At 39.7% G+C, this 15,397-nt stretch overlaps 1 protein-coding gene across 1 annotated transcript in view; it reads left to right on the top strand.

Moving 5' to 3' along the window:
- Positions 1–12,421, top strand: part of LOC148038662 (sugar transport protein MST4-like) — a 41,035-nt gene extending 28,614 nt beyond the window's left edge. The window contains exons 2-4 of the mRNA XM_087675458.1: positions 10,168–10,487; positions 10,602–11,243; positions 11,621–12,421. Of these exons, the coding sequence (XP_087531584.1) occupies positions 10,168–10,487; positions 10,602–11,243; positions 11,621–12,088 (1,430 nt within the window). The 3' untranslated portion in view covers positions 12,089–12,421. The remainder of the gene's footprint in view (positions 1–10,167; positions 10,488–10,601; positions 11,244–11,620) is intronic.
- The last annotated feature ends 2,976 nt before the right edge of the window (positions 12,422–15,397 follow it).

The raw sequence follows: 15,397 nt of genomic DNA, 5'->3' as shown, positions 1-15,397 counted from the left end.
TCATTTGGTTCCTACTTAGATCCGATTTGGCTAGGATGGAATGTGATCTTGGATAGAAAGTTAGGTTTGCTTCATCCTTAGCCACGAGTTTAGCTTGGGAGGTTTTGGAGGCATCCTCATAGCTTGGGAGGTTTTGGAGGCATCCTCATTCTCATCTCTCAACTTGGCTCTAGTGGCTTGCCTTCATTTTTTGGCGTTTGGTTTCACATTCTTCTTCTTTTCATTCTCATTCTCTTTTTTCTTTATCTTTCCTTCTTCTTTTCGGCCTTCTTCACCTAGATCCATCTTTGGTTCCTCTTCTACATTCTCTTTCTTACCTAAGTCTAACTTATCTTCTATCTTTTCTTATTTGGCTTTGATGCCTAGTTCTATCTTTTCTTCTTACCTAAGTCTAACTTATCTTCTATCTTTTCTTCCTTGGCTTTGATGCCTAGGTCTATCTTTTCTTGCTCTTCTTGTTCTAGCCTATCTTCTTCTTTTGGCTTTCTAGCTCTCCACATTCTTTCTTCTAGCTTGCCTCCTCCACCTCTCTCTACTTGCTCATTCTTCTTTCGAACTTTCTTCTTCTAGTTTTCTTCTATTTTCTTGTTGCTATCTTGCTCTATCTTTTTTTTTCTCTTCTAGTTTTTTCCTAGCTAACTCTACTTGTTATTCTATCTCTTTGTTTCTCTTTTTTTGTCTCTTGATCTTTTCCTTGATCTTCTCTAAGCTCTATATTTTTAAATGATTTAAAAAATCCTAAGAAATTTATTCACATCAATCAATATCTCCCTACAGATTATACATACATACACACACACATACATACAATTTATATATGTATATGCATGTGTGCATAAGTATTACAACGAGGCAATGGCATCACATGCCGACATTAAAGGAGGGAGTTCCATATAAGATACAATAGTGAATCATGAAATTTAGATATGTTATTGCATAATTATGAGCCATGTATATTATATGCCAATGGGCCAAGGAATATGGAAAGTATCACAATAGATTTATCATGGTTGACAAAGGAACTTGACATATAAAAAGTCATGGAAGTGTTGCACTTATTACCTACATCCATACAAAAGAAAAAGGTTAGAACATTGTCCAAATGAGTATTGTAGGTGTTAGGGGCACAACGTGGTTGTCATCCCCTTCACCATATCGAATTAAACATCCAATTCCTTAAACTTATTACCACATCAAACTTTTATCCTTACTCCATTTCTAGAGGAATATTGATGCCTCTTATATAGGAAGATACAAGTGGAATAATTACATTACAGGTTACATCATTCATGTCCTACATAAGCATCATTATCCTTAGCTAAGAGTCTATTCTTATGAGTCTTGTTGAAAAGCCATACTTCAATAATTACTTCTTGTTTGCCTTGAGTATAGCACGTTATTTTTTCCCCTTGCTTTACACCTCTTACCAACGCTACTTACAATTTGACTTGATCCTCTCTTGGATTGACTTGATCCTCTTACCAAAGCTACTTACAAATTGACTTGATCCTCTCTTGGATTGGTCCGTCTTCCTAGTAGCTTTCAATAAAGGGTGGCCTTCTTTAACATCCTTACCAAAGACATTGTTGCTATTGTTTGTTTGTCTTTTGAGGTTATTGATTACTTTAGTAGCTATCTTATGTAAACAAGCATTTTCTTACTCTTTTTCATGAGCCATGATCTTTCTTGGACACTCCCTTGCAAAAATCCTATATTACCTACACACAATAACATGCATATAGGCCCTTGAGTGTGAATTTTGGTTTTTCACAAAAATAGCAAACTTGCAAATATTGGCCACTAAAATCATCCTTAGTTGCAACCTCCCCTTCAACCCCATCTAGTGTGACAAGGCAATGGAACAAGAGTAAGTCAATTTGGTCAACTTTTGAGAGGCAATGTTTAAACCAAGTCTTCTTTCAATCCACTCGCAACTATTGACTATATAGTCTATCTAAATAAATGATCTAACCAAGAAAAAAAATACCAATGAAGAGTAGCCATGCCTATTATGCACTCCCAATCCATCTTGTGAAATTTTCCTATAAGCATTCAATCTATGTAATACATGAAAATGTGAAAAATAGCAAATTGACCATAGCTCTACATAGTATAAGTGAAAGAGATACAAGACCCTACACTCTCCTTTAAGAAACATTGTTTTTCTTTTTTTATGTCAACATTTAGACCCTCCCTTGACCTCTTACACATTCACTCAATCCCCACAAATAACCTTGATGTGTTAGAGTCATCATCTAGACAAGCATGCACCACGTGGCAGGAAGTCAGTCAACTACCACGTGGCAGCAGTCAGACCGTAGCAATCGACTGCAATAATTGCAACTGACCTATATTTTTTAAGGCATTATTTTGAGCCTATTTATAGGCTTTGTCTCTAGCAATCTTGGTTAGTTGTGTCTCATAGATTTGTAGATCGTTTAGACTACCCTCGAGGCTAACAAAATGGAGATTGAGATCTTCGAGGTGTAGACATATGCAGATATTCTCTTTGTACCCGTGTTTAATTCTGCATCCTTATATAGCATTCTTCACTGTAGATTTTCTATGTTTCACTATCTCTTTCTCCTCTCTCTATTCACTCTTTGTCTCGGTCATTCTCTTCTACATTGCTTCACTCTAACATGGTATCAGAGCATTGAAGGATTGACCTAGGGTGGACCCATCCAAAGAGGAGATTTCACCGTGACACAAGGCTGCTTTTTTAGCGTATCAAGTGCAAGAAAGTGAGTTGCGCATCAGAATAAGTTTGAGGCGAGCGTGGGCATGCGAGAAAAGAGAAGATTTGTTGAAGCTACTACTATTTTTTTGTCGTTAAAAAATGAAGAAGGTTGCATTTTGGGCCTTCAAGTGTAGATTTTACCTTTTCATCGCCTCCTGTGGGTGAAGAAGGAGCGGGATGCGAGTGAACCACAGCCCTAGAAGGCTATATTTACATAGTTGAAGGGGGCTGCTCTTTGTATTTTGTGCAGGCATTGTAGGTGAAGATGTCTTCTGAGGTCGAGACATAGTTTTAGGTGATCATGGACCGGAAGGTGCCCACCCTATTGGCTCTTTCTTCATATCAAAAGCTTGATGGTGAGAACTAATGCATTTGGTAGGTCATGATGCTTGCCCTATTGGAGTCCTACGATTTAGTGGAGCTTGTTACAGAGGCTAATAATCATTCTTCTTCGTGTGACAATTTCCAACTCTCTTCCAGTGAGAAGGTGGAGTTGGCAAAGGCTCAGGCACATTGGGATAAACTCAATGGTCCCATTCGCTCATTTTTATTTCTCTCATGTGCTATAGCTGTTATCTCTTATATAGAGCATTTGACGGTGGCTAGGGAGATATGGCTGGAGTTGGATCAGATGTATAATCAGATGACCATCATGAAGTGAGTCTCTTTGGAAGTGCAAATAAGGACCATGAGTGTCAACAAGTCATCATTCATGCGGAAGTATATCAACAAGCTAAGGGAACTTTGTATGCAGGTTGTTCAAAACGTAGGGAAGGTGATCACTTCTAAAGACATGGCAATAACTCTCCTTTCACAGTTACCGCCTCACTTCAATGATTTTTATTCCACCTTGATTGCCTCAGAGTGGTTGCCTTAGAGTGGTCTGAGACTCTTCAATGTGGGAAGAGTTGGTTTATATGGTCTTGGACTAAGAGGAGCAACTAAAAAGGAACCAATGCTTCAAAATCTAAGGCTTTGATTGGTTAATCCTCTCAAAAGAAGGGGAAGGACCAAAGGAAGGAGGAGGAAAAATCTATGGACAAAGACAAGAAGTCTACTTGTCACATTTGTGACAAAGCAGGTCACTGGAAGAAGGATTGCCCCGATAAGGAGAAGAAGGAGAAGGAGAAGAATGAGAAATTTCCAAAGGATTCCAGAGTGGTGGCTGCTTCCTCATCAGCTACTTTCCTCCATTTGAAGGTGGTTGAGAATTCGACCTTGACGGCTTCTAATGCTACGTCGACAGCCCCATTCACTAAGGAGTGGATTTTTGATAGCCGTGCCTGACTCCTTCTTCCACAGGTATTACTCATTTGCAACCTTCTCATGGTCAGATTCTCATTGGTGATAGTTTGTCTATTCCTATTCAAGGATGGGGAAACATGCATCTTATTCAATATGGGCGTGGTGGTGCCAATGCATCCGAGGTACTTTATGTGCCGACTTTGGGGTATCATCTTCTCTTGGTGCACAAGATTTGTGCCCTCGGCCTTTTAGTTGAATTTGATGTGGATTCTTTTTGGATTCTTGATCAATGATCGAGACAGGTTCTTTCTTCAGGTTATGAGGAGAATGGAGTCTACAAGTTGCGGTCCTCTTCTGCCTTGACTTCTCTTCTTCTTACCTCTCAAACTCAGTCCAAGCTTTGGTATACTTGGTTTAGCCACCTCAATTATGATTGCCTTTGGAAGGTGTCTAAGGACCAGTTTGTTCGTGGATATTGTGGTGAGTCAGCAGCCTTGTGTATCATGCATCCATGGGAAGCAAACTCGTGATGTTGTTCCTAGCAAGGCTTCGAGGCAGTCTTCAGCGCCCTTGGAGCTTGTTTCTACCAATCTTTGTGAACCAATGAGGATGGAATCCCTTCGGGGGAGCTTGTATTTCATGCTCATTGTAGATGATTACAGTAGGATGACATGGGCCTATTTCTTGAAGCTCAAGTTGGAGGCTTTCTCCAACTTTAAGGATTGGTTGCTCTTCGAGGAGAACCAATTAGGGTGGACACTAAACACCTTACGATCGGATAAGGGAGAAGAATTTGTTTCTAATGAGTTTGCTCGTTTTTGTGCAGATCGTGGTATACACCAAGAGTTTGCCAATACAAACACCCCTCAAGAGAATGGCATCTTGGAGCAGAAGAATCACAGTGTGATTGAGATGGCCCATACCATGATGGAGCATCGTCAAACACCTCAGTGTTTATGGACTGAGGCTATGGCTACTGCAATTCACATCCTTAATCATTCCCCTACTTCCGATGTTGTTTGGTATGACTCCTTATGAGGCGTACTTTGGGTCAAAAATAGATGTTTCTTATTTCAGGGTTTTTGGGTGTGATGCCTATGTTCACATTCCGAAGGCACAACGTGACAAATTAGAAGTAGCTTCCAAAAGATAGGTGTTTGTGGGCTATAGCTCACAATCTCATGGCTACTGATTGTTTGATCCTGTTAAGCGAAATGTCTTCACGAGCCATGACATTCGGTTTGTGGAGGTTCCAGCCCCATAGGGGGGTGAGGATCACCTTGTTCTTGGAGATCATGGTGAAAGTTGGGCCCCACTGAGACTGTTCTTCTCGAGCTTGTGTCTCTTGAGGACTCTTCTTCGCATGAGGAGCCTAGTTCCTAGCCATTAGATTCACCGATTGGCCCTTTGTTTGTCGGTGGACCTTCCAAAAACTTCAGTAGATGGAGAGCGACAAGGTGAGATCCGGCCTCCTTCTCATTAGGCCCATGACACACTCCAAGATTCAGGGAGGATCGAAGGGGGCCCTAAGGAGTGGCAATCGCAAGATGGACCGTGGAGGTCCCTGAGGAGTGGCAATTGTAGGATGGACCATGGAGGTCCCTGAGGAGTGGCAGCTGTAGGATGGACCGTGGAGGTCATGGAGGCACTGGGCGCATACTATGGAGCTTATTTGCTCTAACTACTGTTTGATTTCCCATGTTATGCAGGATAGAGAGCCTACCTCAGTGAAGGAGGATTTACAGTCTGATCATTGGTGGAAAGCGCTGGAAGCCTAGTTGGAGGCTATTGAGTGGAATGGCACTTGGTACCTTGTTCCTTATCCCTCTCATAAGAAGGTGATTGGTGTCAAATGCGTCTTCAAGACTAAGTACCATAGTGATGGTTCTTTGGACGCCTTGTTGCTAAAGGGTTTTGCTCAGTGCCCAGGTGTTAATTTCCATGATACTTTTACCCCTACTGCTCATATGGCGACTATCCATGCTGTTCTTGCCTTGGTCGGTCACATAGGAGATAGCCCGTTTTTCAATTGGATGTGAAGTCGGCCTTCTTGAACGGTGATTTGAAGAGGAGATCTATGTAAAGCAATCTCGTGGTTTTGGTTCCTCAGATGGCAAGGTTTACAAGTTGTTGAAGAAGACCTTGTATGGCCTAAAGCACGATTTGTGTGCTTGGAACGAGAAGATTGATTCATTTTTCTAGGCAAAGTTGGGATATCGCTGCTCTAGGGCCAATCCATAGCTTTATATGCACACTTCCAAGGGTGGTTGTGTGTTCTTTGTTTTGTATGTTGATGACTTGATTGTTACAATTGACCATACCCAAAAGGTCAAAGAGATGAATGCAACCTTACATCAGAAGTTCGAGATGACGGATTTAGGACTTCTCCAATTCTTTTTGGGCCACGAGATTTATCAAACTCAGAGCGGGATTTTCATCTCTTAATAAAGATATGTACAGAAGCTTTTGGTGGTGACTTTTGAGATGGAGGATTGTTGGTCTATTTCTACTCCTATGGATCTGAACTGGAAGGCCACTTCACAATTAGATTCTCCTTTAGTGGATGCTACCCACTACCGTTAGCTAATTGGATCATTGATTTGGCTCCCCAACGCATAGGTTGATCTATGTTTTGCTGTAGGTCTCTTGGCTAGATTCATGAGTGCACCTCAGTAGGTGCATTGGCAGGAGGCTACTCAAAGGATACCATGGTTTTTGAGGGGAACCTCCAACCTCGAGATTTCCTATCTAGTAGGTACAAGTGCTTTCGATCGTATTCTTGCAAGTTGGAGTGATTCGGATTGGGCTAGCAATGTGGACCATAGGCAGTCTACTACATGCTATTGTTTTACCTTAGGTGCAAGTGTTATCTCTTGGAGTAGCAAGAAGTAGCCCCCACGGTGGCCCTCTCTTCGACTGAGGCGGAGTATCAGGCCGCGTCTTCTACCACATGTGAGACTGTGTGGCTTCGATGATTGTTGGAGGAGCTTGGATGCCCCCAAACTCGTCCTACTATTCTACTGTGTGACAATGAGAGTTGCATTGCCTTGGCACGAAATCCCATATTCCATTCCCAAATGAAGCACATAGAGATCCAATACCACTTCTTTCATTAGGGAGAAGCTTCTGGATGAGACCATCGATGTGGAATACTGTAAGGCCGAGGTAAATCTTGTAGATTTGTTTACAAAGGCACTTCCCCAGGCTCTACTTCGCTGACATTCCACATCCCTCCGTCTTGTGCCTTATCCAAGATTTGAGAGGGGGTGTTAGAGTCATCACCTGGACAGGTAGGCACCATGTGGCTAGCAGTCGGTCAGTTGCCACGTGGTAGCAATCAGCTGCATTAATTGCAGCCAATCTATATTTTTTTGGGCATTATTTTTAGCCTATTTATAGGCTTTGTCTCCAACCATCTTGGTTAGTTGTGTTTCACAGATTTCAGGCTGCAAACCATGGAGACTGGCCTCGAGGCTAACTAAGACCAAGATCTTTGAGGTGGAGACATACGCAGATATTCTCTTTGCATTTGTGTATAATTCTACATCCTTATATAGCATTCTTCACTACAGATTTTCTGTGTTTCACTATCTCTCTCTCTCTCTCTCTCTCTCTCTCTCTCTCTCTCTCTCTCTCTCTCTCTCTCTCTCTCTCTCTATTCACTCATTGTCTCGATCATTTGCTTCCGATTGCTTCACTCTAACATGATGATGTCTATATCCATTCCTTCATATCATCTTCATAGTATTAACATTCTCAAGTCCCTTTGAGGAGAATAACACTTGAACAAACTAGGACCTTGCATATGGAGTTGTTGCTACATGTACATCAAACCACCAAAAAGAAAATCAAATTTATCTCTTCCTTCAAGCTACCATTTTACTACCAACTCTACCTTTGCTTCCTAAATAAAATAATCACCATACTTTGACATTATAGCAATCAAAGTTTCTATTTTTCCATTTTTATTTAGTCCACAAACTTTGTTATATGCTTTAGTAACACAATCTAGATAATTGAAGGTAGAAAAAATATAAAATTCCAACGTTTGAACATTCTGAATGGACGTTTTTAAACTCTATGATTCTAAGAAATGCAAAATCAAGATACAAAATAGAGCAATTGTAGATAACACATAGTAGAATGTTACTTTTAGCACTTTGTGGAAGGGGTATGTGTATGAATAAGATACTTATATTTGAGCAACCATACAATGATAATGATGACTTAAAAAGTCCAAGAAATGTCTCCCATTTTCAATTATTAAGAGTTCATTAGTAAAACACATATCAAAGAGTTCTTGTCTATAGAAGTCTCTCTGAAGTAGCTTTTCCACGCCTCAACAAGCATATATATTTATATTGGGGGGGGGGGGGGGGGGGGGGGGGGGCGCAGGGGGAGTGTGATAAACCTACAATCGTTACGCACTCAACAGGGCACAGAAAGGTAACATGATATATGAGCTCAAGGTATACTCTTGTATTATTCAATCCAAAAAGCGGGACAACATAGACACATCCGAGGACTACACCCTCATGACGCCGCACATAAGAGGGTTCACCACTGGGTATAGGGAATCACACGTAGAGTGGAAACAAGGCAGGGCTTTGAGTCACTACTACTCCCTATATAGGTACATTCGGTAGCAACGGCATAGCTTTGTAGCTATACCGCGCTGGGGGGGGCAGACACGCACACACATGGACATTGTCTATCTGTGTGTGCGCACACACATGCATTTGTGCATGCACACTTTTGGCCTAATCTAAAGTGTTTAAAGAGTTCCACAGTCTCTATCATGGCTTTGTCATATACATCAAATCCTAAGAGAGTGAAGTTGAAGAAAACTAGAGTCAATTGCATTGATTTATGAAATTTACTATTGATATTCTCCTAGCATTAGGAAAATTTGATGGATATCTTGGATAAAAATGTGTGAATGTGTGATGACTTCAACAAATACCTATAGTCTAAAGGCAATACTATGCACAAACCATAGAAGAGATGCACTTGAGCACATATGGTCACATGTCACATCACTCATAAGGCAGATATACCTGGGCAAATATATTCAAGCCTAGAGAACCCTTTGAATAGTAAGATGTAGTAAAGCATTGAATTGAATGTGTACTACAAACATTAACTGTAACAAAATGGACAATCATGTATAATGGGAAAGTAATATAGCAAAAAATTATAATTACCCTTCAATATCCACAATGTGCAAACAAAACTAGAATTTTTGAATGCAATGGCAAGGAGATCCACTTTGGCATTGGTCTATTTCCACCAAAAGAAACCATGATTTCAACACTATTTTTGAGAAATTGTGCACAGAGAGCCACATGGCAAATGAAGAAAAGGGTATGCTCGACTCAAAATTTATCAAGGACACATTGTAGAATTCCCATATGCCTCTATCATAGTTTGAACTTTGCTCTTAGCAACTCAAAAAGAGACTAACAAGTCCCACAATGAAATTCTATGTAGGTTGAGAGCATTAATCTAAGTAGATTCTCTAAGAAACCAATAGCTCAAATGGAGGCACACAAAGCTTTCAATTTGGCACAACATGATATTAGAATTCCCTAGGTTGTGCTTGAAATGAGTGGCATGACTCCTTGCAGCCTAAGCATTGATACACTTTACAAGAGTTTCTGAGTGATGTTCAACTCTCCACTCCAAAGAGAGTGAAGTTGAAGAAATCCAGAGTCAATTCCATTGATTCCGCCTAGTTGTCACATAGAATAGGTAAGGTGTCCATGCATAAGAATGGAACCCGACTTTGGGTCAGGTATAATTGAACTAGAAGCTCTCTATACTGATCCTATATGGAGGAAAGTAAAAACTCACACAATCCTTTCCATCATATATTGAACAAGTCATTTAAATTGGCTTCACAGCAACTAGCTGATCTCATATGGAGGAAAGTAAAAGCTCACACAATCCTTTCCGTCATATATTGAATAAGTCATTCAAATTGTCTTCACAGCAACTAGTTTTGATAATGTAATGAACTCCAACATTCAGATTGGCTTCAGAGCAATTAGCTGATAAGCCAATTAGCTGCAGCATTCTCACAGCAACCAGCTCACAATCTCTTGAACTCCAGCAAGTGGTTCTTATATACTTATGGAATTGTCCAGATATGAGAACTGACACAAAGCACAAAATTGATGCAGGTGGCATAGCTGTGATGGATGACTTTCTGGCAAAGTTCTATCCTGAGGTGTTGGTAGAAAAGAGGAGTGCAAAACATGATAACTACTGCAAGTACAACAATGTGACATTCCAGCTTTTTGCTTCTTGTCTGTACATTTCTGCACTTTTGGCAACTTTCATAGCTTCCACTGTAACAAGACGCTATGGCCGCATATGGAGCATGCAAGTAGCTGGCCTGCTCTTTATTCTAGGCACAGTGATTGGTACTGCTGCTCAGAATCTTGCCATGCTCTTCACTGGAAGAATTTTGCTAGGTTGTGGACTCGGTTTTTCAAACCAGGTCAGTTCCAACCTGCTTAAGAAACTAATGTCTTGAATGTAGAATGATATCTATCTTGAGCTTGAAGGATGTTTGACTGTTGATGTGTGGCATTCAATTCTATTCTGTATGCAGGCTGTGCCTCTCTACTTATCAGAGATTGCACCCCCACGTCTCAGAGGAGCTTTAAGTTACATGTTTGTAATGAATGTCTCGTTTGGTGGACTTTCTGCTACTGTTGTCAACTATCTAACAGATCGAATATCTCCATGGGGATGGCGTCTGTCACTTAGCATCGCAGCAATTCCAGCCGTTTTATTGACTGTTTCTAGCATGCTGCTTGCTGAAAGCCCTGTCAGCTTGATACAAAGGGGCCATTATGATGAGGCCAAAGGGATCTTAGCCAAAATCAGAGGCTCTGATAACATTGATGCTGAATTTGAAGACCTGCTAGAGGTAAGCAGTAAAGACCATGATATGTCTGCAAAGGCCCAGTTGCACGCCTTCAAATCCTTGTTGCAAAGAAGGCATATCCCACAGCTCGTCATGGGCCTAGCTTTTCCATTCTTTCAGCAAGTGGGTGGCAATGATGCAATACTGTTCTATGGTGCCTTCCTGTTCAAGACAGCAGGCTTTGGTGACCAGGCAGCCCTGTATTCTGGTGTCTTTATAGGAGCAATTGCCTTTCTCACTGTTTGTACATCATCATTTATTGTGGATAGGTTGGGCCGAAGAAAGCTCCTTTTCGCAGGAACAGCATTGATGCTATCAGCCATGGTAATCCCTCCCTCCTTCACTCTCACACTCACACTCACACTGACATGCACACATGTAACGCATGTACCTCATCTAAGTGCATGTTCTTACATGCCTGAACAGTTCCCTTTGTGCCTTGGGGGATGATATCAGAAAGTTATGGTTATATTATGTGAGAATACTATGGATACACATCCAATATACATGCATGTTTTGTCACATGATGTCTTGCTGGGTAACATCCAATAAACATGCACACCTACATGGGCACAGGGGGGCTCTAGATGATTCTCAATAGCACATAATGTTGAGCATGTAATGCTGTATATCAATGGTCAATCACATTCAACTTTTAAACAGTATGATTTCTAACAGCATTCTTCATCATCGTGTCACAGGTGACCATAGCATGGATCTTTGCAACAGGTTTGACGGCAAACACACAGAAGTTGCCAGGGACTGAAGGTGTGGTGCAGGTGGTAATGACTTGTGTGTTTGTGATTGCATTTTCTGGATCACTGGGACCTCTAGCATGGCTCATACCCAGTGAGGTGTACCCTCTGGAGGTGCGATCAGCCGGCCTGAGCGTGACTGTGTGTGTGAACATGCTCTTCAAATTCTTAATAGCACAGACCTTCCTGACCATGCTATGTGCAATGAAGTATGGGATTTTCTTGTTCTTTGGGGGTTGTCTTGTGGTGATGGCAGTGTTTGTGGCCCTGTTTTTGCCAGAGACAAAGGGCATACCCCTTGATGCCATGCAAGAGCTATGGACAAGACACTGGTTCTGGAAGAGGGTAGTGAGTCCTCCTAAGCAGTTCGCATTGCAGAAGAAGGGATCAGACAATCAGATTATAGCCGTGTGAAGGGATTCAACCAGAGAAAACACCTGTGTAAACTTGAACTTGCATAGATGAATAACCTTGTAATGAAATGGCAATTACCGATCATTGTATATCTACACAAACCTAATCGAGAAGGACTGAACAAACAAACAGTTATCAGCAGCTATGCTCACTCACAAGCAACAGGAGTAAAAGCCAGTTGATTATTCCTGCAGATATGTGAACTCAAACCTCCATTACTTTGGTAATCCTGTAATGGGATGATAACGAATGACTCTATACGAGCCAGTTGATCTACGAACTCAAAGCTGCATTAGTTCAGCACAATAAACTTTAGACACCTTCCTTCCCATATAGCCAAAAAAGAGAAAAAAAAAAAATAAGTGCAACATTTTACAAGATAGTGATATAGTAAAATATTCCTTTTAGGAATTTCAAAATTTCTTAGTTGTTGATATAGTAAAATTTTACTATACAAGTAAACTAGTTAGAATGAGTGATATAGTAAGATTCATGCGTATAGTGAAAAATTATACCTATATAGACCTTTGAGTATTGAGGATATTTGTATCCTAGATTGATCTCTTTATTAATGAAGACATTATCTTTTAATTCTTTCAATTATTTTAATAAGAGATCAATCTAGGATACTTTTAATATAGCAAGAGTATCCTAGATTGATCTCTTATTAAAATAATTGACATATAGTAAGAGTACCCTAGTACTCTTACTATATGTCAATTATTTTAATAAGAGATGCCAAGTGTGACAGTGCATACCTGGTCCCACGGGTCCGCACGCGAAACCCGCACAAGCAACATGGCATGTGAGCACACAACACCGTGTCGCATCCTGAACACGTCATAGAAGCCAACTCGCAAGACATGTCAAGGCGACACGTCGTCGCGTCACAGCATGACCCCGTTGCGTCGCATCACGTCAAGGGCCGTTACGCCCTTGATGTCCCTCCCGCGTCACGGCTTGCTCACAGCATGCGTAATGTGTTTGTCTAACTCGCACAAGGGTAAAATGGCGCTTGGAGTCGCCGGATCACGCCACGAAAGAGTTCTAGGCTCACAAGGATCCACAATCAACCATCTTGGAACACGGCGCCATGGGGGCGACATGGTTCACAACCCACCTCTCCTCATAATAATTCATGGCGACTCAAACTCGGAGTAGGGGGCCTAGCTGCCTCGCTTAAAATGAGAACCCTGCACGCCGAGAGGCAAAAACGATGGTTGCTCCATGAGGCACGGCCTACATGGAGGAGGTGGGGAGACATATAGTAAGAGTACTAGGGTACTCTTACTATATGTCAATTATTTTAATAAGAGATCAATCTAGGATACTTCTGAAGATCAATCTAGGATATAAGAGATCAATCTAGGATATATGTCAATTATTTTAATAAGAGATCAATATAGGATACTTCTAAAGATCAATCTAGGATATAAGAGATTAATCTAGGATACTTCTAATTGATATATAGTAAGAGTATCTAGGATACTCTTACTATATGTCAATTATTTTAATAAGAGATCAATCTAGGAGACTCTTACTATATTGAAAGTATCCTAGATTGATCTTTTATTAAAATAATTGAAAGAATTAAAATATATTGTCTTCATTAATAAAGAGATCAATCTAGGAGACAAATATCCTCGATACTCAAAGGTCTATTGTGACTTTTTGTGACAATAATTTTCTCTCTACAAAGTAACCAAACCACAATAGACTTTCTCATGGATGACAATGTTTGTTCATTGAGTTCTCCTAAAAAGCTAGGGTCCCTCTTGATAAGATTATATATAGACTTTAATGATGTATATATCTCATCAATGGATTAGATGTCCAAATATTTTAGGAGGATTGTTTTTTCGTCTTCCTCTTTGAAGGTATTAACAACATGCATTAAAAGAAGACAATATAAATTAGTATACTACTACATCATAAGTTAATTAGCTACTTCATACTTTTATTATATAATAGCATTGAGTTACCGATGAAGTTCCTAAATATAATTTTACATTAGGAGAATCCACTTTTTTTAACGGATCAAAATGGTTGAGAGCCTACAGTGCAAACAAGATATTAAACTTTAAAAAATAAAATCATATCACATTACTTTTAAAAAATGCAAAGAAAACACAATATTAGTGAGTTTGGGAATCTCCCAATTCCAATTTTTTGAATACTGAAAAGGTGGCACCTGGATAACATGCCCATAAGTTTCTCAAAGCCATATGATGTGACCTATCATTGGAAAACACTTGAAAAATGGAATCTATTGAGCTATAGAGCACTCGATTTGGAGTTATAGTAAACCCAAAGATTTGACCACGTGTCCCAAACTTATAGGAAATTCCCATATATCCCCGATATGGTGTTAGAAGTACTTTAGATTGTTTCTTCTTTTTCCCCTTACTATCCTTTTGGTGTTGCTTACTTTGCTTCATTTTCTTGCTCATCTTATCATAATAAGTTTGTAATTAGATATAATTCATTAGTTGCATCCATTAAAACAAATGATTGAGGGATGGCTAAGCATACCTTTCGTACACAAACACTTTTCCGTGCAATTTCAATCTCCTCAGAGGACCTTGAAATGTATCTTGAGGAATAACCTTCACTACTATATGAACCCTACAATACAATAAAATTAAAATTAAAAAACAAAATATCTTTTTATATATAAGTACACAAAATCAAAAATATTATATAAACAAAATCCTCATACATTTGGGATTCCTTGTAAAAGCTCCACAAAAGTATGATTAGAGTTCAAATAGTCCTGAAACATAGGTTAAGTATTAGAAGAAATAAAATGGAAAAAAACTATAAATCAAATTATACCAACCATTTCATTATCTTTTTTATGTTTGTTAAAAGTTTGAGATGAAAAATTATAAATCTTACCAATTTGCCTTGCATATCTTCTTGCTCAAAGCTAGAATTCTCTTCCTATTAAAAAAACATAATTGTGTCCATTAGTGCTAATTCCATCTATATATAATCTACACTAAGAAAAAATTTGATAAATAAATAACTTACCAAAGATATATCCACAGAAGATGATATTTTCCTCTTGAGTTGCTTTTTGAGATTTTGAACAACAAAAAGATAGTATACATGTACATCATCCTTCTTCCAAAGGTAAGTAGCACGAGGAAACTCAAGGGGTAAAATTTGATCATAGTTTTGATCTATAATCTCTAGAATTCTTTGTTTGTCATCTCTATTATCATGAAGCTGCATGTCCTTGCCAAACTCATGGTTCTTAACCCAATTGTACACTTTTTTGTGATTGGCACAATATCTAACATTTTG

The sequence above is a fragment of the Lygodium microphyllum genome, chromosome 3 (assembly GCF_053477565.2).
Source record: "Lygodium microphyllum isolate KBCC chromosome 3, Lygodium_microphyllum_v1.1.10, whole genome shotgun sequence".
Classification (NCBI taxonomy): domain Eukaryota; kingdom Viridiplantae; phylum Streptophyta; class Polypodiopsida; order Schizaeales; family Lygodiaceae; genus Lygodium; species Lygodium microphyllum.
This window is presented reverse-complemented; position numbering and strand designations above follow the sequence as displayed.